This window comes from Heteronotia binoei, chromosome 10 (genome assembly GCF_032191835.1).
Source record: "Heteronotia binoei isolate CCM8104 ecotype False Entrance Well chromosome 10, APGP_CSIRO_Hbin_v1, whole genome shotgun sequence".
NCBI lineage: Eukaryota > Metazoa > Chordata > Lepidosauria > Squamata > Gekkonidae > Heteronotia > Heteronotia binoei.
In genome coordinates this window covers 73,527,590-73,552,893 of record NC_083232.1, presented here as the reverse complement: position 1 = coordinate 73,552,893, position 25,304 = coordinate 73,527,590, and the positions used below count along the sequence as shown (strand labels likewise).

Sequence of the window (25,304 nt, the reverse complement as noted above, 5' to 3'; positions counted from 1 at the left end):
TTACTGTGGAGTGATGGAAAAGCAACACAATAGTATAATTGTATTAATGTCACCAAAGTTTTCTACCCAATAAATAATTTAATACTATGCACACTGAAGGAGTAAAGGATCCAGGGAAAAATATGATGGAACAGAGCAGATAAAAATGAATTAAGCTATTAAGGGCTTAGCTATCCCAGCTTCAGCTATCTTTCAAGTGCCACTCCACCATTTTCAGGCAAGCAAAAGAATATCTGCTTGTATATTTTTCCTCATATCTCTGTAAAGAAAAGAACTAGGGACTTACTTGTTTGAAATTAAAGCTGAAAATTCCAAGGTGGAGCACGACAGTGAAGTGTTGCCTCCACATGATGATCCTGTAGTTACAGATCTAGGCTGAGAAGCTCACAAGCATGCTAAGGATGGACTTCATCTCAAACATAACTCTTTGAAGGTTCCATTTAGCTATCATAAATTAGTTTAATTCTGTTCTCACATGATGATGATAACAGATTATCACATCTTCTGATGATAAATATGGCTGAACTATGCAGTGTGTAAAGTACAGCACATTGTTCTGTCTGCACCATTTCTGTGACCAAACGTAATAGCATATACGTGTACTCATCCTGTCGAGAACCGCACTACAGAATATATTTTGTAAAAGAGAGGGGGAAATGGCAAAATGCAAAATCCCCATTGCATATCTAGACCCTGCTGCAGTAAGCCTACTCAATTGTTTGTTTCATGAAAGGAATATACTGCAGACTTGTGACTGAGCTAGCAGTATTCAACCACTAAAATTTATTTATTTCAATTTATATTCCACCCTCCTCACAAGTGGGCTCAGAGTGGTTGCAAGGTCACATAAATCGTGATGATAAAACAATATCACAATGACCATATAAAATCAGAAAAATAAAATTGAAATGGTAATGAAAAAACATCATTGGTAGTGATGCTATGATGGACCCTTCTGAGCACAGCTGATCGAGGTTTGCTGCTACCTCAAAGCCAAGGCTACCAGTAGGGGAGGCCAAGAGTTGGAAGAATTTGGATGTCCTCTTTCTCAACTAAAAGCCGGATGGAACAGCTTCATCTTGCAGGTCCTGCAGAATTGAAATAGATCCCACAGGGCCCTGATTTTGATTGAGAGCTTGTTCCACCAGGCTGGGGCCAGGGCTGAAAAGGCCCTGTCCTAGTTGAAGCTAGTCGGATGTCCTTTGGGCCAGGAACAACCAGAAAATTCTGGTCAGTTGAACGCAGGGCTTTGTGGAGCACACATGGGGAGAGACAATCCCTGAGATATGCAGATCCCTGGCAGCATAGGGCTTTAAAAGTCAGACCTAGAACCTTGAACTGGATCCAGTACTCTGTAGGCAGCCATTGCAGTTGGCGGAGCACTGGCTGAATGTGAGCCCACATAGGCTTCACTGTCAGCACACATGGTGCTGCATTCTGCACCAGTTGCAGTTTCCAGGTCAAGTTCAAGGGCAGCCCCACATATAGTGAGTTATAGTAATCAAGTCTGGAAGTGACCTTTGCATAGATCACTGTGGCTAAGTCCTGGGAAGTGAGATAGGGAACTAGCTGCTTGACCAGTTAAAAATGATAAAAGGTTGACCTAGCAGCAGTAGCAACCCAGCCTCAATGGAAAGGGAGGAGTCCAGGATAACATCTAAACTTTTTATCCTCAGTGATGGCACCAAAGGTGTCCTATCAAGGGTTGGGAGCCAGATTCCTGATAAGCTGGTTTTTTCCTAGTTTTCAGGGATAATCACATTTTTGACATTACTGTACAGTTTAATACAAGGCCTGTGCAGATGAGCCATCTGTGTATTGATTCACCTAATGAAATGTGAGAGTAGGTCCTGCCTCCATGCAGTCCTTGAGTTGTCTGTATAGTGTGAGCACATGGAGGAAGGGCTCATGTGTTTAGTCCTTCCTTGTGATCATCAACATTGATTTCAGACATAAGGAGACTGAACTTGGTTATAAAGAGACTGAACTTTCAAACCTTTCCCATATTTTTGTTTTTCAAGGATTTGATACCCAGGAGCAATTATAGACATACAATTTGTTTGTAAAGATTTTGCAGTGGATTTTGCTAATATATATTTTATATATTGTATGTTTAATGTGATTGGAAGCCACATTCTTTTGGATGATAGAAAAATTGAGCTTAAATAGTTGGCAGGTCCCAACCATTTTTTTCTGGCAAGATGTATTTTCAGATGTTGATCTTTGAACAGCTGTTACTTAAAGATGGGTGGGTTTTTTGGGGGGGAGGGGGGGAATGATGGATTTAATGTGCTGTTATAGAAAGATTTAAAAACTATTTATTGTCTTAATAGCAGAAAAAAGTTTATTTATTTATTTATTTATTTATATTAAGATTTATACCCCGCCCTTCTCACCTAAGTGTCTCAGGGCAGCTTACAACATAATAAATCAAACAACTTCAGTTTAAAACATTTAAAAATACAAATTAAACCATAAATTAATAAAAACAAGATAGAATAAAACCGGCGGCCTATAGATACATTTTGTTCCATCCAAGATATTTTTCATTGTCAGTTAATGTCATAGGCCTGCCGGAAGAGGACTGTCTTACAGGCCCTGCGGAATTGCCCTAGATCCCGCAGGGCCCGCACCTCTTCCGGCAGCTGGTTCCACCAATAAGGTGCCGTTATTGAGAAGGCCTGATCCCTGGTGGATTTTAGACGGGAGTTTTAAACTCCTCTAAGATGATTGTCAGGAGCTTGCCACCAGGAATATATGTTGCCCATTTTGAACAATTGTGTTGGTTGCAAGTCTGTTTCTGAGTTCAATTCAAGGTGTTGGTTATGACCTTAAAAGCCCTGCATGACCCACATGTTTGAACTGCCATCTCTTCATATGCTCCAACGTGCCAACTATGGTATTTAGGAAGGCATATGTTGGCTGTCCTACCACTTAAAGTGATCTGTTTGAAATCTAACCAAGCCTGAGCCTATTCCATTTTTGCTCTGGCTATGTGGAATGGACTCCCTGAGGGGGTGGGGGCCCCCTCCTTGGAGATGTTCAGGAAGTGCTGCAAAGCCTGCCTGTCTGAAATTTTGAGGGTTTGAATGGCAGGCTTATATGGAGGGGGAAAGGATTTAGGGTTGGTTGGTTGTTTTTAGTTTTAAAGTTAAGATATTTTTATCTTATTGTTGTAAGTTGCCTTGAAGCACAAGGAGAAAAACAAGATATAAATAGGGGTATGCAGAAAAAAAATCTGCTTTTTTGGATTTGGGTCCATTGGACACAAAATATTTCAGTATTTCCTGGTATTCCCAAATCTAATACTGGTATGATATTGAGATTCAGATAATCAGGGAACCGGAATGTATTCTGCGTTTAAAAATGCCTTCCATTCACTCACAGAATTGCTCCACCTCTGTGGAGGCCAGTCCTGCATTACTATTTTGTCTAGTCTCCATGTGCTTATCTGCAGTTTGGAATATGCAAAGATTTTTAACCCTTGTTCACATTCATTGTTACTAGCATGCCACACATAATCCCTCTTCCCATAACAGATGTAATGGGAAGGACCTCCCCCACCCACCTTGGTAGTATTCCGCTATATAGGTAACTACTTTACAAAGGAGTGGCATTGGTATTTACCCACCTTTTGGAATAATGCTTTTTATATGTAATTGAGTTTTCACTGTTAAAAAGAATGACGTTTGGGCAAATGTGTAGTTGGTGACTTGCTATTTTAATCAAGAAGATACATTTATAGTTCTTATGGTCCTGAATTGAAGAAGAGTACTGGCAGAACCAGAAATTAGAGATGGACAAGAAAGAATAAGTCAGAGATGAGACTCACAGCAAGAGAAGGGAGTCGAGGGCCTACTTGAGGGAGGAGAAGGCAAAGATTAACTACTTAAGCTCATACTTTAAGTTTTTAATACCTAATCTATGCTCTGTGTTGTCATAAAACTGCACATTCATTTATCTGGAACTTGCTGGATAATCATTTATCAGATACACATGAAGTGATTCTTAATATATGTAAGTTTATTAATACAGGAAAATATAAAGTAGCTAATGAGGCATACATAAAAATCTGCCTCATCATGTGTTTTAATTTCAGCGTGTCTATTGTGGGCTATTAGTTCAAATTATTTTATCACTTACATTGCCTGTTTGATGGATTCAGTCATATTTCTGTATAATAGCTGCCTTTTAAAATATTCATTTACTTACTGTTCCACCTACTTGCCTCACATCAGTGAGGTAGACCAAAGAGTAATTTTCAAAGCAGTATTGCATTTGCTGTATATAATAGCTGTAGTAGAAGTTGAAGTAGTTGAGTTTGTAGGTCACTGATTATTTCAACAAAGATTTTGTTGTGCTACTTTATGTTCAGTGATTTAATCTGCTTTTTTACAGTCTTCTTCAAGAAATTCATCTCATTCGAGCGATTTTTCAAGTCATTATGGTAAGAATATATTTGTTATTCATAAATTGATTTTAAAGTAGATTTAAAGCCATATTAACTTTGCTATTGTTCTTGTTAATAATGGTATCTCAACAGATTTTTCTCAAAAAGCCTGTACAGGACTGTCAGATGAATGTGGTATTGTCGGATGTACTACAAAAAAAAATCTGTTTTATTCTTCATATGCTGGCTTAAATTCTTAGAACTGTATTTCGGGAGGGGCCATGGATCAGTGGTAGAGTATCTGTTTGGCATCCAGAAGGTCCCAAGTTCAGACCCTAGCATCTCCAGTTATAAGACCTGGCAGTAGGTAAGGTGAAAGACTTCTGCCTGAGTATGTAGAGAGCTGCTGCCAGACTGAGTAGACGGTACTGACCTTGATGGACCAATGGTCTGGTTGAGTATAAGGCAACTTCATTTGTGTTCATCTGTTTCATTTGCATTGAATGTGCCAAATCTGTAGCAATATGTGGGTTATTACATAACTTTCCATTTTAATAAGAACTTGAACATATCCCACAGCTTAGCATTGCAAATTTATAAAAAGATAACTATGCTCTGTAACCAATTTTTATAAGGCTGGTTTAGCAGAGAAGAAGAGTACCCTTCTGTTGCTCTCACTTTTCTCTAGCTGTTCTGGTGCTGGATTTGGACATGACACAAAACCATTTTTATTTTAATGATCATCTGAATTACCTGATCTAAGATTAGGCTACTAGTGACATCTCAAGATATTTTAGTGTTTTCAGCTTGCTTCCTTTAAATAGTGAGACAATGCCGAGAGGTGGCTTGTACCTGTGTCTTCATTGAAAGTATTTTTTAAAAAATGCTTCCTCATTAATTGAAAAGGTTTAATGCAAGGGTGTGTTCCTCTGAAGATATTAAATTTTTACTCTTGACATAACCTTAAACCTCATCTAGATTGCTTTACACTACAGCCTGCACACTGCCACAGTAAAAGCCCACGCAGGAGATATCTAACTTTGTGTCAATGTACTTTGAAACAGGCTTCCGAAAAGGTCTCATATGTGGTCTCTGAGATATTATTAGTTCATATTTTAAGTTTATCCAATATTTTGATGAGCTAATGTAAATGTTAAATTGTAAAACATTGCAGTAAAATGCTCTAGAAAGAAACCCCATACAAAATTGATGTGCTGTGTGCAAAATATATTCCCAGAAATCAGATTATTTATGAGATGCAATTAAATATAATTAAAATTACATAAAAGTTATTTTGTGAATGCTCACTTTACAGTGACATATAATAGGAGGGTAGTGGGTTTATATCCATATAAATTTTCTTGTGTTAGAAATCTCATGTCAGGAGTGGGGTAAGAGCCTGGTCTGTTTATTCAAACCATTTCACTCCTTAGATATTAAATTAAATAAAAATATACAAGGGTAAAAGAAACTAATGAGAACAAAAGAAAACTAAAATAGAGGTGAAGCCCTTTTTAAAAACAATTCAGCTTTGCAGTAATCAAAGTGAAGGCTTTCCTCACATCTGCAGGAATCCATTTCTGCAATATCGCAGAAAACATCCTAGCCCAAGCACTTAAAGTCTAAGCATATCTGCAGGTTGGAAGCAATAGTAGGCCTTGATTGGTAGACCATAAATATCATTTGGGAGTATACAGGAGACCTGGTCTTGCATATACGAGGGCCCCAGGCTCTAAAGTTAAGAATCAAAACTTTGAATTGTTCTTCGAACAGATAAGTAGTAGAAGAAGAAGAGATTAGATTTATACCCCACCCTTCACTACCTGAAGGAGTCTCAGAGCAATTTACAATCTCCTTTCCCTTCCCCTCCCCACAAAAGACACCCTGTGAAGCGGGTCTAAGAGAGCTCTCCCAAGTACTGTCCTTAAGCAGAACAGCTCTGCAAGAACTTGTGGCTGACCGAAGGTCACATCAGCCAGTGCATGTGGAGAAGCAGGGAATCAAATCCTGTTCTCCCAGATAAGAGTCTGCACAATTAACCACTATACTAAACTGGTATCCAGTGCAATGATTGCAAAGTATGTGTAATATGCATATTTTACTGACTGCAACCTGAAGTTTAGCTGCAGCATTTCATACTATCTGATATTTCTGAGTAGCTTTCAACAGTACATCCTCATACAGCCTCTTGCAGTGGTCAGGTGTCAAGGTTACTGTTGCATGGATCTGTATGATCAGGTTACCTGAGTCCAGGTATGATTTTAATGTAGAAACCAAGTGCAAATGGGAGAAAAAAGGACTTTCAGCTACTTCAGTAACTTGCTTCCCCACAGAGCTGATCTTAGTACCAAACTCCTCACTGAGTACCACCAAGATTTTGCCACCATCATAAATTGGAAAGATCAGTCCTCCCATACTTCAGGCTTCCTGTTTTTTGGAGAGAAGAGTCCAGTTTTTCTAGTCTTCTGCATTCAAATTCACAGCATTTTGGTGTTTGATTCAAGGCTTCCAAAACCAGGAAGTCTATAGTCACACTGTTAGGAAGAGAAATAGAGTGTGAGTAGGCAACTAGTTGTGTCTGCATCCATTGCAAACACAGGTTTGTCATGATATATGATTGCAATCTAATGCAAGTTGTAAAATAGTTCTTTTATTAATGGAAGTTGCCTCACATATGCAAAAGGACTCCTTTGAATTTTGTATTTATTTTTCATATTTAATGATGATGCAAGAGACTTGCATAATGATAATATAATCTAAAAAGTAGATCGTGATTTTTTTAAAAAACTATCAACTGTTAATAATTAGTCTTTTAAATTTAAGCCACTCCATAAAAGACACCCTATAAATGTTAGTTAAATTGGGCTTTTCTGTGGATATATTTCAGTGATGGAATTATTGCCAATTATTAGGTGTACATCATTTATCTGTAAAATGTTTCATAGTCTGCTGCATACCCTGCCTGTAGAAACTTAGTGCAAGATTTAAGTTTTGTGATTGCTGGTTTTAAAAGAGAAGCAATCACATGGAGATCAGGAAAATTTATTTTGGATAATGGCACATTATCTATACCAAACTCAATACATTCTTCCTACTTAGGTGAATTACAGTAGTGTCCAAAAGCAATATTTTGCAAATTTCTTCTAGTACATACATATTAAAAACACAACAATTATGGTCAGTTTTTCAGTGTTAAAACAGGCTGGAACCCATCCACTCCCCTCTGCTTTTGTTTATGGGATCGATGTAGGCCTTGGATCACTATAGGAGGTTTCTCTCCATCACCTCCCACCACTGAATTTCAAATAAATTCTATGAAAAAAGGTATTAAAAATAAATAACATAGATCAATTTGGTGATTCAACATTCAGTGCTACTACAGAGAAAACATAGGTTGAAAAATGTTTGTAATGTAGGGACAAACTTGACATAATGGCATCTGTGGGTCCAAAATGCTGCCATTTTAAAGCAATGCTGTGAAGGGACCAGGGACCAGCTCTCTCCCCCTCCCCAAATGCTGAATAGGCTTGCCAGGCCCTGCCTGGGGCAAGGATCCCCAACTACGGGGCCCCTCCTCCAGCACCAATCAGCTGTTTGGTGGAGAACTTAATTCCTCCAGTGGAAGACTTGTTACGCATAGGCCCTCTCCTACAACACAGTGTGGATGCAGCAGTGTGCTCTACCTCACAGCATGGAAAATAGAAGATAGATTACTTGGTCTGATAGGGTGACCAAGGTCCTCTCTTCAGCATACAAGGCCCTCTACTTGAAAATCTTATGCTGCAAAATGGAAAAGGTTTCTTGCCTGGTTGTGTGATAACAGTTTTGCACCAGAGTCCTGCCTTTTACATGTTATCTTTAATATTACTTACTTTCCCTGATAAAGATGTACCTGATGGCTATTTCTGTTTAACATGATGGTGTGGATGGTCACCCAGTGATTCAGGGGAGGGACGGTGGCTCAGTGGTAGAGCATCCGCTTGGGAAGCAGAAGGTCCCAGGTTCAATCCCTGGCATCTCCAAAAAAGGGTCCAGGCAAATAGGTGTGGAAAACCTCAGCTTGAGACCCTGGAGAGCCGCTGCCAGTCTGAGAAGACAATACTGACTTTGATGGACCAAGGGTCTGATTCAGTATAAGGCAGCTTCATATGTTCATATGGCCATTAAATTGTGCAAAAAGGTTTTTGAAGGGTCTGTTTAATATGTACCCATTAGTCCTTCAACCTGTTCCTCAGTGGAGCCTTTCCCTAGTTCTCTCCTGTTTAATGTATAAACTATGCATGGGCATGAACTGGACCACGAATTGTGATTCGTGCATGAATTGGGCCAATTTGTAGTTCATTCTGAACTGGTTCTGAAGTTGATACTTCATTTGTTTTATTTTTGTGGTTCATTTTCCCAGAATGCCTGGCGCTGATTCAATCAATTTCTAGGCAACATTGGGGGTGGGCTTCTGGGAGTCCTAGAAACACCCATAGCAGTTGTCCATAGCTTGAATGACAGCTCTGGAGGCCAATCACAAAGAAAGAAGAAGTAGAGCTTTCCTGGCGGCACCTGCTTTGGTAGACTATAACACGGCCATTCCAAATCCAGTCTTCGCCAGACTTGGAGAGTGGGGGGAGAGCCTGCTGAAGACTGCCAGTGAGTTTATATCTCCCAAACCAAATGAACCACAAACTGGGTCAGAGATCAAACGAACCACCATTTTCCCCAGTTCATGTCCATCCCTAGTATAAACTTTTTGAACCCATTGCTATATGTGTCCTGTCTTTCCTGTCATTTAAAATGACATTCCTGTTAGCTGTTACATATGCCCATAGGGTGGGTGAGTTGGGGGCTCTCAGCTGTTCTCCATTCTTTACCAGGTTTCACATGGATAAGGTTGTGCTCCTCACTAGATTAAGTTTTTTACCTAAGGTAGCCTCCAGTTTTCATATTTCTCAGGATATTGTCCTTCCAGTCTTCTTTCCCTTCCCTTCTGACCCAGAGGAACAGATACTACACACTCCAGATTTAAAGAAAACTTTTTCTTTATTTGGATTGTATGAAGGGGTCTTGTCAGGCTGACAATCTCCTTATTTGTTTCATTGGACCCTGCCACTTGTCAGATCTTCTGATGAGTGGTTTCTGTCATCAAGTTGGCTTACTCACTTTCCAAGGTTGAATGTCCACTCCTGATTAAGGCACATTCCACCAGGGCTCAGGTGTCTTCCACTGATTTTCTTGGGAAGGTCCCACTCATGTTTTATTAACATGTTTGCTATTGCTATTAAAATAACTATTTCAGCAAGCATTAGAACATAAAATTTTACAGATTAGCAGCTTTGTGGCTGAAACATGGTCCCTTATATCATCATCAGATCTGATAATAAATTTACTGTTTTCCTGCTGTGACATGAAATTAATATGTATGAGTTATTAAAGGCTGGATGAGATATATTGAGAGAAAACTATTACACTGAAATCAGTTTGCAGAAAGAAATGCAAATTTTGTAGTCATGCTTTGTCCTTTCTTTACAGTATTTGAAGTTCAAGGAGGTTAATAAATATGAAAATTGTCTGGAACTATGTGGATCTATTTTTTAATGCCTAGATATTTGTAAAGCAGAAAACAATAAATTAAACTTTTGGAAAGATATTTTTTCCTTGCTCAAAGTAAATTGAACACAATATATTTTTATTTTTAAGAAATGAGAATTTGTTTTCAGCACCTTTTTCCATGTCTGAGCTATACATGTACTGAGCTTCAGTGTTATAGTGGATCAGTTTGTAATCCTCTAAACAAGAGGTTTCACAGACCTTTGTGGCTGTAAAATAATCAAAATAGCTGAAATATACAATGAGTTGGAGGGACTACTATAAATTATATTTTACAAGACTCTAGAATATCTGTGACCTTAACTGGGCAGCCTCATGTCATCAGATCTCAGAAACTAAGCAGGGTAGATCCTGGTAAGTATTTGGATGGGAGATCACCAAGGAAGTCCAGAGTCATGACACAGAGGCAGGCAGTGGCAAGCTGCCTTCCCATGAGGTGTCCCCATAAGTTAGCTGCAACTTGAAAGCACTTCCACCGCTACCACTAGAATATCTATTTTAAGGCAGCAAAAAGTATCTGTTGCTTCTGTCTCGGTTGCACATAGAAGGCTTCCTGTCAGCCTTCTAAATGGCTGACAGGAAGTGGCCCACTGAGTTTGTAATTAGTTGAGTAGCATCTCCAAAGCTATGCTTTTCAGTATGGGCTGGATTGTCTAGTGCAGCCCTCTAATTTGTAATATTAAGTAGCACATCTCTCGTCTTGGTCTGGTAGTTGCTTCTGCATAAATTAAACAGTGGAGAAAATATTTTTTTCTCTCACTTGCCACATGTGGCAAGAACACCAACAATGCCACTAAAGACTGGAATAACCTGGTTTTATTTATTTTATTTAACATTTTTAAACCACTTTTCCACCTAATGTAGTGTCCCCATGGTGATGAACAATGAAAACATTAAAGCAAGATTAAAAGTACGTATAAATATATTAAAAACAAAAGTTTCCAGCTGGAAAATCTGGCTACTCCTAGGATTAAAAAAATAAATATGCAAATGTTTTAACTACTGATAGTTTTCAAAATGTTTAAATAGAAGTCCTTGAAAATCTTTTTATACGATTCCTATAAATATTAGATTAGTAATATACTTCCATTTTAGAAACTTTCAAAATTGAAGTAACTAACATCAGAAGACGCAGTGAATAAGAGATTTTACTGGATGTTTTGGATTGGTGGGGGGAGGATTAACTGAACATTTTTCTCCAAAAATCTTTAATAAAATGGCTATATTTCATGAGCAATAAAATTCAAAATACTTGTAGTGTTTCATTAAACACTATAAAATCTCTGTGTTTCTCATTTCATGGGTGCTAGGCAAAAATTTGCTTTTTCTCTAGGAAAGCTGGAAGACAGGTGATGAAAGTATCAGGAATAATTATTCTGACATTAGTTACATTTTCAAGTTACAGTGCAGCCTTGGGGGAGTTTCTTTCAAATCTCTAATTTAAACAAAAATCTTATAGGTTATAACAAGGTAAATTGAATATCTGGAACATTGATTGCTATATTATTCCCCTAATGTCTTTGTAAGATTCAGTTTCCAATTCTGGTATCACCCAAGATGGAATATCTCAAGAGAATAATTCAGATCCCACCTGCTCTGAAAACCATGTCTATTTATATGGAAAAACATAGGTTGGAAAGTTATTGAAAAACAAACACACACCTGAGATTAGAAAAAAACACAGCTGTAAATAATTTCAGTTAAATAATTTCTATTGTGTACCATGCATACTGGAAAATACAAGGCAGAGATTTGGTTGCCTGGGAGGAGGGGGGGGGTCTTTCCTGACCAACATCTTTAAAAATCAAGCTGCCTTCCTGTCTCCTCGTCATTTGTGCTGCTTCTACAAGGTTGTGCATAATTCTCCCTCTTGGCGAGACAAACTACGAGTTCAACAGTTATTGCACATCTTTATTACACATTTGCATGTTACCATCTTAACTGAGGTGATTATGCTTATCTATAGATCAAGCATTATTGCATTATCATTCCTGCAAAAGCTCCTGCTGCTTCTACTTTGTCAGCCAAGATATTCCTACTGATTAGGATCATGTCCTTCATTCCTTCCACCAACGAGGAAGCTCTTAGCAAGATGTGTCAGAAATTTATTGGAGATTCTAGGCTTACAGAGTTCATCTTCCTACGTGTATCAGAATAAGTGAAGTGTTCCATCATTCCTCATTCATGCATGCTTGCAAGAGCTCTAATTTCTTTCAGGAATGCATTATCCACAGCCTCTTCTTGGTGGTCTGTATAGAGTCCTGTAACTAACTGTGTTTTTTTGGTCTCCATTTATTTTTATTTTGATGTTCTCCACAGGGCTACAGGCCCTTGGCTTTCTCAGCTAACACACATGTTTTTGATATAGAATGCTTTTTTATTGCGTCTATTCTTTTTAAAACAAGTTACGTACTTTATTGCTACATTTTAGTCATTATACCAAGCCTCAGTTATGAAATCATAATGCACTTTCCTGTACTAGGAGTTCAAGCTTATATTGCTAGACTTCTACTAGTTTTCCCAGTCCTTTTTGAGTTTTGCTGGAATTTTGCCAGTTTAAAACTAATATAATGAAACAGATCAGTAATAGGACTGTAGTCTACTGCAGTGTTTATTGTATGTATCGCTTTCTTTTTACTGCATTGTTTTCTACCTTTGCAGCCCACTATCTACATGATAGTGTAGATATGTCGACAGTTCTTTGCATTTTTTCTAGTTGCATGGCATTGTTCATTGGATGTCTGTGCTATCTGAGTGTTTTTTATATCTTCCTCTGTTTCAGCCCTTACTGGTTTTGAAACACAAATTTTGGTGTAAGTATTGGACCCCATTCTCCCAGTGTCTGAAAATTTAAAACCTCTCACCTTGATATTGACTAAAACCCTAAATAATGGAATCCAGTGAAGAGCGTCACTGTTCCAAAACTTGGGGAACAAAAAGCAGTAACACCCTTTCCAGCTACTTCTTAGGCTTGACCTTTCCCCAGTTGATGCTGTGGTTTTTTTTTTGGGTTTTTTTTTACTTTTTCAAAAATTTTATTGAGTCATCAATATTTTCCAACAATTCTTTTAACATAGAGAAGAAAAAGAGAAAACTCTTACTATTACACACATAACTTTCATCCTTAAGGAGGTATTTAGGGATACATATTAATAAGAAAGAAAAAAAAGAAAAAATTTACATCACCGACATCAATTTACCAAATACTTAACAAATACTACTACTTCCTAGTGTAGTATGTTATTTCTTTTTCCTATCCAATTATAAAATTTTACCCATTTTCTAGTAGCTTCACTTTCAGGTGTCCCTTTTAGCAAGTTTGATAGTATATCTAACTCTGCAGCCTGAAAAATTTTAGCTATGACTTCACTCATATCTGGACATATCTTTTGTCTCCAGTATTTAGCAAATACAATTCGCGCCGCGGTGATAATATAAATTGTTAAATATTCATCCTCTAAGGGGACTTCTTTTCTGACAAATGAGAGAAGCATCAACTCGGGTTTAAAACAAATATTAACATCAAGTATTGCCTTCAACATACCGTAGAGACTCAGCCAAAATTTTTTAACAACTTTACATGTCCACCAAATATGATAAAAAGAGCCTATTTCTGATTCACACTTCCAACATTTGGGAGATAAAACTTTATTAATCTTAGAGAGCTTTGATGCTGTGTTTTAACCCAAAATAAATATTGGCATTATACAAGTATATTGATAAACCTTGCTATCTCTAATCAGATGCTGTTGTAACAATGGTTACTTGTATAACTGTATCTTTCAAATTAGGAGCCAGCCTTGGGAATATGAATCCTTCTGCTTTCTCTAGTCTTCTCTGGCACAAATTCCTATTCAAAGGTATTCTTTTCACTACTGTCCTTTTTTAAACCTTCTTTAAACTCCCTGCTGAATTTGCAAGATATTAAGGCAGTCAGTGCCAGCCTGTACAATGTTTTAATCTGCAGGCAATGAATATATTTATTTAAGGCCACTTTGATGTCCCCAAAATAAATAGAACGATGAAGAACTCAATGTCATCCTAAACTTTCCTTGTTTATCTGAGTATGAAACCTCCTTTTTAAAAAAGTAAACCAGGTAATATTAAGCTCATTCCTGAAATATGAGTGTAGGCCCCTTTTTAGATAGAGCATTTATAAAATTATGAGATAAAACGGGCTAAAATTGTATATAAACAGAAGATTATTTTGGTAGAGTTTTTTTCACTGCTTGGCTTGGGTGATAATATCAAATAAGGCTAAAGACTGATATGGGATAAGAGGAGGAGTTCTCACATGGATTAGAAAACTGGCAGGAACTGATAATAACAGCAAATGGGCAAATCTCATTATGGACAGAAATAAGCAGTGGGGTTCCTCAGTGGCTGGTATTGAAACTATTACTATCTAATTTGTTCATAAACTATCTGGAATTGGGGCTGAGCAATGAAGTGGCGAGGTTTGCAGATGATGCTAAATTATTCGGAATAGTTCCCAAAAGTTCTCTCCAAACAGAGCAAGTGGTTATCAACATGGCAAATGATATTTAATATAAGTGTAAAGTTATGCAAATCAGAGTGACAAATCCTAACCTTAAATGTATGCTAAGAAGGCCTGAAATAGTAGTGAATGTTCAAGAATATCACTTTAAGGTTGTGGTGGCATCAATGCAAAGACAAATTTTACGCTAAAATTATGATTTGAAAATATAATGACTAGTAATGTAATGTCTTTGTACTGATGGTGGAGCCACATTTGGAATATTGTGTACAGGTCTGGTTGCCATATCTCAAAAAAGTTCTTATAGATCTAGAAAAGGCAGACAAAATGATCAAGAGGATGGAGCACCTTCTCTCTGAGAAACAGCTTTAGTTTCAATTATAGAAAGGGCCCAAATGTGTGGACCTAGTAGAGGTTTTTAAAATTATACATGAAGTAATGATAGGGGATAGAGAGAACTCTCCCCCCCTCTCTTGTAATATGAGAACTCATAAATGAAGTTGATGGCTAGTAGGTTAAGAACAGACAAAAAGAAGTGCCATTTACTAAACAGAATTTGGTGCTGTGGTATCTGATGGTTGCAGCTAGTTTAATTGGTTTTAAAAAGAGTTAGACAAGCTTATAGATGCCTGGTTTATTAGCTTTCATGGGTAAATGGAACCTCCATGTTCACTGGCAGAAATACTGTGAATACGAATGCTGCTTTTATAATGGTTAAACAGGCCGTTGGACTAGGAGATGAACCATTGGTCAGATCCATCATGACTGCTGATACGTTCTTATGCGGTTATGTTCAATAAATTCCTTGCTACAGTTTGACATACTTTGTGCCAAAGCAGCCTAACCATGTAAGAGGTGAACTTTATAACCATAATATTAAAAATTTATAAGGACCTTTATCCCAACACTTGTTAATCTTTGTCGTCCATGTAGTATATAGACTACAGGAGAATAGTGTAAGCATCTCCCCATCCTGGAGAAAAGCATGGTATAAATGAAGGAAAATGAGTGTTTCTTGCATTTTAAAAACTTAACTTCTCACATTCTAAACTTACAATAGTTTAAAAATTCAAAGATTTGTAGCAGACATGTCAATTTTTAAAAAAGATTTACATGTTTCAAAATATAGTTTATGTATTGTATCATGAAAGAATATTTGTTGTGTGGATAGACATATCCCATCTAGGGGAATTATGAACTAATTATAACCCCCTCACACTGCCTAATTTGTAATTAAATAACACCTAGGATGATGATTCCAGGTTAATGGTGCTGCTAGAATCTGAGCAGATTTCTTCATTATGCTTCAGTTAATTATCTTTATTTTGATAGAATCCAAATGGTATATGCCGTACTAAATATATTACATGGAGGTTCTGGTAATTAAGAGACAGGATTTCATTCTCAAAAGGTCAGAAATGTACCAAGTAACTATGAACATATATAATGGGGCATTTGTGGGATAAGGTCTAGATGCCTTCATGACCATTTGCCATTTCACAGATAAGATTTATCTCCATTATCTATTTTAATGAAGTAAATAGAGAATTCTAAGACAGTTATTGTTTTCAGAGGTAGCTTTGAATCTGGCCATTTCATTATACTTTCTTCTGATGATGCATCTGTCCCTGTTTTTCCGTTTTATGGGTGCAGTACATTACAAATGGGAACCTAGATTCAGATGGGATAGGCATGTTGATCTGAAGCAGCAGAGCAAAGTCCAGTGGCACCTTTAAGACAACAAAGTGTTATTCATGGTATAAGCTTTCGTGTGCAAGCCCACTTCGTCAGATACTTTGAAACAGCTTCCTCAAGCCTTATCTTAACGGGGAGGGGGGGTTGCTGTCAGGAAGAGCCACTTAGAATCAAGATTCATTAGTGCTGGGTGATTATATCTGAGATTGGATGCAAGAAAGATTCATGAATGGCAGTAAATTACCATACAAATACAAGAGTTAACAAACAAATGTGGGAATGAGGTTTGAGTCCAGTGGCACCTACTGTGAGACCGATGCTGAGGAGGGAAATTCCATCCTCTACCCAGGCCAACCACTTGCTGGGCAGTTTGCCACCCCCTTCTCCCCCACTGACCAAGAGACTCACAGTGGGGGGGATTTCATTCAACCATCTGCCTCTCTGCCACCTTTTCCAGGTCCAATGGCAGCATTGGGAGCTGGCAGAGATTTTCCCTCCTACACGTCTACTCATCTGCCTCCAGTACTGTCACCTCTGTGGTGGTTGGATGGACAGTGGAGGAGAAAAGGATCTTTCTCTTCCTTACTTTCCTGTTTCCAGTCCTGTTGCTTCACCATTATGTCAGTGGAGGGATGATGGAGGCTCCCGTTCTCACCTCACTGCCCACATGCTTTCAGTGAAGCCACATCTGCAAGGGAAGAGGAGGTCCCAAGGGAACAGTTGTCTGAGTATACAACTGTTCTGTGTTTTGGGGGGGGGGAGGGGTTGGACCCCTGCCTTTTAAAGATAGGGCCATGTTGACTGTTAGATATATTGACAAGTGGGGAATCTTCAAGGATTTGTAGAGATCGCTTCATTTTCCTTTGCATCCCCTTTCCCATACTATTTCTTCTTTCTCTCCTTCTAGCAACCTCCATATGTTCTCCCCTTTCCCTGCTTTTCCCCCTGCCTTCAGCTTTATTTATTATTTATTTACTTCAATTATATGCCTCCCTTGCTTCCCAATGGGGGTGGGAATAAATTGCAAGTACAGGTACTTGTATTTAGTTTTGGTAAATAAAAGGAATTATAAAGTTAAGTTGTGCCAAACTCAGATAAGCTTTGAGAAATGGTTTCATGGAAATGAAGGTGGTTACTCTAACCTACCTCATAGGGTTGTTGTGAAAATGAAATGAAGAAAGGAAGAACTGTCCTTAGCAAATTGGTAGAAGGGCACAATAAAAATGTAATGAATGAATAGTACTACATAATGTATTCAATATGCATTCAAGACAGAAGGGGGACAAGAAAAAATGGTGGAGGGAAATTTCAGACAGCTGAAGGTTATGGAGTTTAAGGAGCAAAGGTCACAGGTAAAGAGACACCAGGATGATGCAGCACACTAATCTAACTTTGACCAGTTATTCAGAGCCTAAGTAGACTTGATATTGGAAGATCAGTGAACCACATCTCTTGCAAATCTTTTTGGTGTATATAACAGCCTATGTAGGTTGTAACCACAGTCTATAGCGTTTAATCCCTTGCCTTCATGCCATGAGCCTGATCTAAGTCAGGATCACTCTGCCATTGAAATGTATCCATTAAAAAAATCTGTGAAAGATATTCTTAGATCTCCCAACTTCACAACTTATTTCACTTTTAATCTTCAAAGGAGTTATCATCTTAAATTGTCTCTTGCATATTTTCTGGTTCTCTTTGAAAATGGGTGTGGGAATTGAGCTGGAATTTGAAATACAGAACTGTGTTCTGACATGTGTACAACATTTCATTCAGGTACTTGAAGCATTGAAGTCAGTCACTGTGTAAATCACTCTTTTTTATAATACTATACTTTAATAGCTTTCGTTTTTACTCCATTGTACTAGCCCTTGCCTTTTAAAAAATTATCCAGGCTTATAGATTTTGCTTCTGCCAGTATCTATGTTATTTATCTATATAGATTTCACTAAAAATTCCTTTTAAAGCATATCCTGGTACAATGTTAGGATCTTCAGTTGCACTGTGTATCAATCTGGCCTTCATGTATGTGAGCCCCAGATTGTGAAGGGCTCTAATGAGTTTGTTTTCATGTTACTTTTATTATGCTGTGACTAGTATATGATGGAAATTTACCCAGAGTATTCTTTTTTTTTTAAATCCTGCATAGCATTAGCATGTATGTTTAATTCTTAGTTAAACTATATTGAATTTTTATCCTTTGCCATATACAGGGAAAATGTTTATAAATTAGACTTACATGTAGCTTTTTTTCCCCTTCGGAAAGCCAAGGGTTATTTTGTGAGTAGACTGATTCATCTTTTTTTATAGCATGAAGTTTCACATTTGTATGCTTTGTGATAGGATTCAGGCAGGATGGGATTAAAATTCACCACACATACTTGTAGTTAGGACTCACATCTGGATGGCAGTGCAGGAGCATATTGCTGAAAGCAAATAGTCTAGCAATTTTGATCGATAATAATGGAGTCTGAGAAAACACTGGAGGCATGAATAAGATTTCATTAATAACAAAAGAGGGAGAAAGAGATGTCTAGTGCAGTTCATTTAATGTAGAACTCTCCAGAGACTGAAGTGGGGATTATGCCTGCTGCCCTTCATATTCGACAGAGGTCCAGAGGACGCTGATTGGGTGACAGGCATCTCTATAACAGGCGTGCTCTTACTCAAGAATAAGAGTCTAATTATATCTTAATGATCTCTGCTGCAAATAGGAAAACAAAATCTTCAGCTCTGCAAATGGTTACCTTAGTATAGCTGCAAGACTGGAGAAATTTAAATTATCCTCTCCTCAGTAATCTCAGGGGGATTCATTGTGAAAAATGAGGGTTGTTTATAGTCGAAAATTAAATTGCTGTAAAAGCTTATTTCAATAGACGGTAGAGGAACCATAATAAAATAATTTTGTAAAAATGGAAGTGAGAGCATGCTTAATGGAACATGATTAGATTTAATTTCCATGCTATCTCATTCATTAAGGTGCATTATCCTTCCTTACATCTAATTTAGGCTCTTTGTTGGAGTCTTGCGGAGTCACTTTTCTAAGTGATACTGAAACATATGTTGGAAAATGAAACTGGTTAATAACACAATATTGATATTGCGTCTAAGAAACTTTGTCCTAAGCTGAAGACATTCTTATGTACAATCATCTGTATGTATGAACAACTACTTACAGAGAACAAAGTGAAGTAAGTGCTGATGTAAAAACTTCTAGTGGTGTCTTTCTGTATCATTAGCATTATCAGTAGAGACTGACAATCAACAGTGCACTTGTCTTGAGCTGGATGTGTCTTACAGTGCTTCCAAAGTAATCATCAACACAGAGATTGCCTGCCCATCCCTAGCCAAAACCCAATTACTTTAATTGATTATTTGCTTCTTCTATTGAAAGTTTGCAATAGACTGAGCATACTGCTTTAAAAGAATAAGGTTGTGTGGATAATTATACCATCATATGATCAATGTTATATTTGCAGATCCTTGGTCACAGTTGAGTGTTTCAACTAAGTTTATTGCTTTTATCATGGTTCTAGTTTCCTTGCATCTACCTTGAATTAGTTCACTGCAAGTTGCTTCAGTGTATCTATTCTGGCTGAGGAGTGGGACCTATGATAAGCAAATAGTTTGAATCAGGGCTTTCTTTGAGCAGGAACACAGTTCCGGCTGGCTTGGTGTCGGGGAGTATGGCCTAATATGCAAATAAGTTCCTGCTGGGCTTTTTTGTAGAGAAAGTCCTGGTTTGAAGGTATGTAATATTGCTCGCTGCACCAATTGAGAAAAACAAAATTTCAAGTTATACTTTTGACAAAGGAAAGTAACAACCAGTACTTTTTTGAACCCAGAGTTAAATTGTATTCCAAGTATTAAATTGAAATCTCTAGACTATTGCAAGTACAATCTATAGATAAATATCCTAGCACTGTAAGAAGCATTTAATAACAGTATTTAAATAGCATCCCAGACAACAAGATACTGTACAGAAACTGAAAATAAAACTAGCCTTGACCATCAGCTTACATTAAATCAAAGATCAGACACATTAAGGGAGAAAGATCAAATTAAGGGAGAGGGGAGTCATAGTGAAGAAATGTTCTATAAAGAGGCACTTTCATAATAAAGAGGAATTAGATCTCAAATAGAAGACATTTCAGTGGTAGGGAGCAAGGACAAAAAGGGATGCAGATGAGAGAAGAAAGCCTTTGGTTTAACTAGAAAACTGACATCTGTAAAGTTTCAAGTGAGTATTCATGCTAGTCTGTAGTAGTAGAACAAAATTCTAGTCCAGTAGCACCTTAAAGATCAACAAAAAAAGTCAGGGTATCGGTTTTCATTAGTCAAAGCTCACTTTGTCAGTTAAGTCTGGTATCTGATGTAAGTAAGCTTTGACTCTCAAAAGCTTATATCCTGGACAATTTTGTTGGTCTTTAAAGTGCTACTGGACTAGAATTCTGAGGAGCGAAGGCTCTAAGATGAACATTATTATATTATCTTGCTTTTTCCCTCTTAGACAGTCATTAATAATATTAATAAGTGGCTTACAAGGAAACACAAATATATACTGACAAACATTATTTTAAAAATACACAGAACTACTCCTGCACAGTTATCAAACCCAATTATAAATGTGATAGAACATTCTGTCAATCAGTAAGCTGATTACAAAATATGATAACATTTAAATGAATCTAACAACAAAGATTCCTAGTAAAATGAAGTGATTCAAAACATTTGAGTCTAACAGCCAAGATTCCTAATAAAGCAGCATAATACAGTGGGGCTGGGATTGAAGGTCAGGAAGAAGAAACACATTATCCCTAACAGAGATCACCCCCCAAGCTGATTCATTACATCCTACAAGCTCCTCTACAAGCAATGCCTTCCTGAACACTTCTGTTTCACACATTTTACAAAACGATGGGGGGGGGGGGGGTCGCGGCATCCTAATAGCCTCAGGTAAACCACTCTGTAATGTGAGAGCCCCTATAGAGAATACAATGTGAATGGGCTGTTGCCAATTTTAGCTTTTCGCAGGCACATTCAGAAGACTTTGCTGTGATGAATGAAGCTGTCACAGCAGAACATAGCAGAAATGGTGATCCTGCAAGTTTGTGGGTCCAGTGCCATTAAGAGTTTTATAGGTGATAGAATCTTGAACTGAGCCAGGTACTCATCAGTAATTGATAGTGCCAGAAGAGTGAGAGTGATATGCAGATACCATTTAGCACACAATAGTAGTTAGGGCTCTGAATTCTTTTCCATCTGGAGTTTCTCAGTTTAATGGCAGACTCATGTAGTGTGCATTTAATCTAGCCTTGAGATAACCATAGCATGGATCCACATGGCCAGGTCAGCAAAATCCATAAAGGGGGTCATCTTCAAAGCTTATCCTTTTCTGCAGATGCATCAGCATGCTTCTCCAATGATAAAGCAGGATCAAGAATCACCCCTAGGCTCTTAACTGAATCAGCAAGAAACAACTGGACCTCATCAGACATAGGGAGCCCCATGTCCTACAGGTCCTTGGCCTTCACAATCAACATTGCTCTTCTCTTGTTAGGATTACATTTCAACTTGTTTACTCTTAGCTATTCAACTGCAGCAGTCAGGCATTGTTTCACAGACTCTATAGTTTAGGGGTGTCAAATGTGTGGCCCAAGGGCTCCTATCAGGCCCTCGAGCAACTCACTGTCACCGGCTTCCTTCTGTCTCTCTTACTTATTTCTGCATCACAGCTTGCTTTGCCAAGCTTGCTCAATTGCAAAGGAGCTATAGAGCAAGCATTTGTTTTCTCCAATGGCTGACCAGCACACATAGCAATTTATATACAAAAGTTCACAATGCCCAGCCATTTCATGTTTTCCCCTGGGTCTTAGGCTCAAAGCATTGCCCATGAGATTTCTCTAATGAATGTCAATAAATCAAAAGTAGACTTACAACTTACAGTTACACACCTGAACAACATCTGAACAGCCTACTCAAGATTGCTACAGCACAGATATTGTCTCCAGATTTTGATGCAATCATTCAGAGCAAAAGGTGTCAGTTATCAGAAACTGTTAAATAAACAAAATATTGCAAAAGTGTTAATCTTTTAAGCATGTTTTAAGTTCAAAAAAAAATTTAATTGTGTTTGTATCCTTTATAAAGTTTATTTATCCACTACCTGGCATTACATTTTATGACACACATAGCCCGGCCCAACAAGGTCTCTTGCGCTCATAACAAATGAGTTTGACACCCCCGCTATAGTGTTATGAAGTGAATTGGATAAAGAAATGTAGAGCTGTTTCATCAGCGTGTTGATGGCAACCTATTCCAAAATCACAAATGATTTCTCCCTAGGGCTTCACACAGATTGTATAGCATGGAGGACAATATTAAGCCTTATGGAACCCCGCAAGACAGGCCCCACACTGTAGAAAAGTTACACCATACAGCAACCTTCTGAGTTCTACCCATAAGGAATGATAAAAACCAAAGCACATCCCTTTACACTTCCAAACATCTCAAGAAGAAGTCACAGTTTACTGTTTTAGAGGCTGCTGATGTCTAGTAAAAGTAGCAGAGATGCTTAGCCTTTGTCTACATTTAGGCAGAGGTCATCTACTGGAGCACCAGTGTCTTTTCTATCCCATAGCCTGGCCCTGAAACTACAGTGAAAGGGGTCTAAAGCAGATTATTTATTCAGGAAGAGCCAGAGTTAATCTGTAACCACTCTGGCCTTGTCCAGGTTTAATTACCTGTAACATGAAGGAAAGCAAAAACTCTACCCTGGTTTTATGCAGTTGGCACACGTTGCCAGGATTCCTCAGCTGTGCAGTGCAAAAAGAACACAAAAAGTCTCAGTGAAGACAACAGTGGAAGTGTAATGTGATATGAACAATAAATGGGAATTATCAGGTGAGTATCCCATTATCTATATACAGTTAGCCACCCATGGCTGCCATCTGCAGATATCTAAATCCACAGATTGGGGCCCTGTGGGAGCTAAAGAGATTTTTCTGTTCAATTGGGGTACTACCCAAGTGTGCAGAAAAATCTGAAAATTTAAAAACATATGGGGGGGTTAAATTGCCCCCCAAATAAAATTGCATTGTCTTCACATGCACAGACAATACATTGGAAGTGCTTCGGCTGGACACCGGGAGGAGGAGCATGTCAGGCCCACTGATGGTGGACACCAGCAGCTGCTGCAGGCCCTGCAGTGATGGATGCTGGCAGCCACTGCAACAGAGGATGTCAACAGGACTGCAGGCCTGGGCACTGCAGAAGTGGGCGCCAATCGCTGCTGTGAGCCTGGCATTCGGAGGTGAAGACACCGGCAACTACTCCAGGCCTGAGTGCCGCAGAGGCAATGCCAGCTGCTGTTCTGGGTCCAAGCGCTGCAGCAGATTTTCTCAGTTACAGTTGCAGAAGCGACATCGTCTCTGTTCTGAAAAAGTGGTTGAATATGTCACAGATATTCCCCTGCATTGTGAATTTTATCAAGAAGATCACAATCATTCCACTCCTCTAAATTTATACCACTGAAGCATTATATGAATTTTAGGACAGAAGTACTCTGGAAATATCTCTTAGAAGATACACAGAAACTTGTAACCTATGTGGTAGCAAAATTCTGTGCTATAGCAATTAGAAAACAAAACTGGTTGGAATTATTGAAATAGATTTTTAGAGCTTTGAGTTTTATTGTTGTAAGATGATCTTAAGAGATGTTATGAATTTAGACTGGTCTTTGACCATTAGAATTTTTGACTTGACTTGAGTGGCAGAGACTGGCTGCTGGGTTCAGTGTTGGGGCTGGAGTCTTGCCAGCTCAGCAGTGGGGTAATAGGGGATACCCTCCTCATGAGCCTTTCAAATCCTCACTTGTCTGAATAGTTTCTAAAGTAATGGGGGGGAGGGGTTTGAAGGTTTTTTTTGTTAGTATTGGAATGTAAGCAATTAAATTTCTTGTTTGTGCCTCATATGAAATGGTAAAGAAATGTGTATAAAATGTAGCAATTATACATACTAATGCAGTCTGATGTTCTCTAGTGGCCCGTTTATTCATCCAGTTTATTCAACGTTTATAGGGTAGGATGTTCAGTACTGTCGTGCTACTATCAAAGAGAAGGGGATCAAAATTCGATTCGGGGATTACCTCCCCCCCATCATTTTCTTATGCCATACTAATTACAAAAAGATCCTGCACAATAACCTTGCAGAGTAACCAAATTCAAAAGAAATAGGTAGAATAAATTCATCTTCAAAATAGCTGTGAATTTGAGGACCACACTACATGTAGTGTTTGGCTTCAACTAACCTGACTTTGAGTGAGGCAGTCACACATGTAATTGTTTTTTAAGCATGCTGGGCCCCAGTTCAGATCAGAACCCCAGCATGGAAGGAGAACAGGCTTCAGCCTCCCCACCCCCGCTGGCTGGTGTCATTTTCCCACTCCAAATGGTGGAGTGTGCTGTTTGCTCTATCAGCCTGTACTGTATTGATGGGCAGACCCCCTAGTGGAGCAAATTGCATTCTCCCAATATTTGTTTCGGGTTAGGAAAGTGGTGTGAGGGAGAAGGCTGAAGTCCCATGTTTTTAAAAGGTCTGCTTTGCAGTTGCAGTTGTTTCTGTCCTTTGTTACTATGATGTTACTAATGATGTAAATCTAAGCAAGTCAACTTAGAATCCTCTCAAACAGCACTCCTTTAACAAACATTTTTGAGAAAAAGTAGTGGGAAAGTATCACTTAATTTTCCACTATATCCATTTAGTGTCACACGTTGCATGGTTCCAGATACATGTTTGCAAAAGCCTAGATCCAAGGGGGGGGGGGGTTGTAGAAAAATCCCGGCAGGAACTCATTAGCATATCAGACTACATCCCCTAATATTAGCATATTAGCTCACACACTCATTAGCATATTAGGCCATACCATCTGGGATAATCAAGTGCAAATTGAACTAGTGGTAACTCCCACCAGCCAAGGCCCGGGGAAGCTGCTGCTGCACGGCGTGCTTGGGCCCCATGATCCTCGCCAGCCAGCAAGGCCCCAAGGAGGCTGCCACAGCTTGGCTCTGAGGGCCAGACCAAGTGATCTCCCCTGGCTTATGCTCTGTAATTTGGTTTTTTTAAGTG

General features: G+C 38.4%; 1 protein-coding gene across 1 annotated transcript in view; it reads left to right on the top strand.

Annotated features, from left to right (window-relative positions):
- ULK4 (unc-51 like kinase 4) overlaps positions 1–25,304 on the top strand; it is a 297,265-nt gene that overhangs the window by 140,164 nt on the left and 131,797 nt on the right. Inside the window, exon 31 of the mRNA XM_060247507.1 lies at positions 4,399–4,447. Coding sequence (XP_060103490.1) covers positions 4,399–4,447 — 49 coding nt within the window. The remainder of the gene's footprint in view (positions 1–4,398; positions 4,448–25,304) is intronic.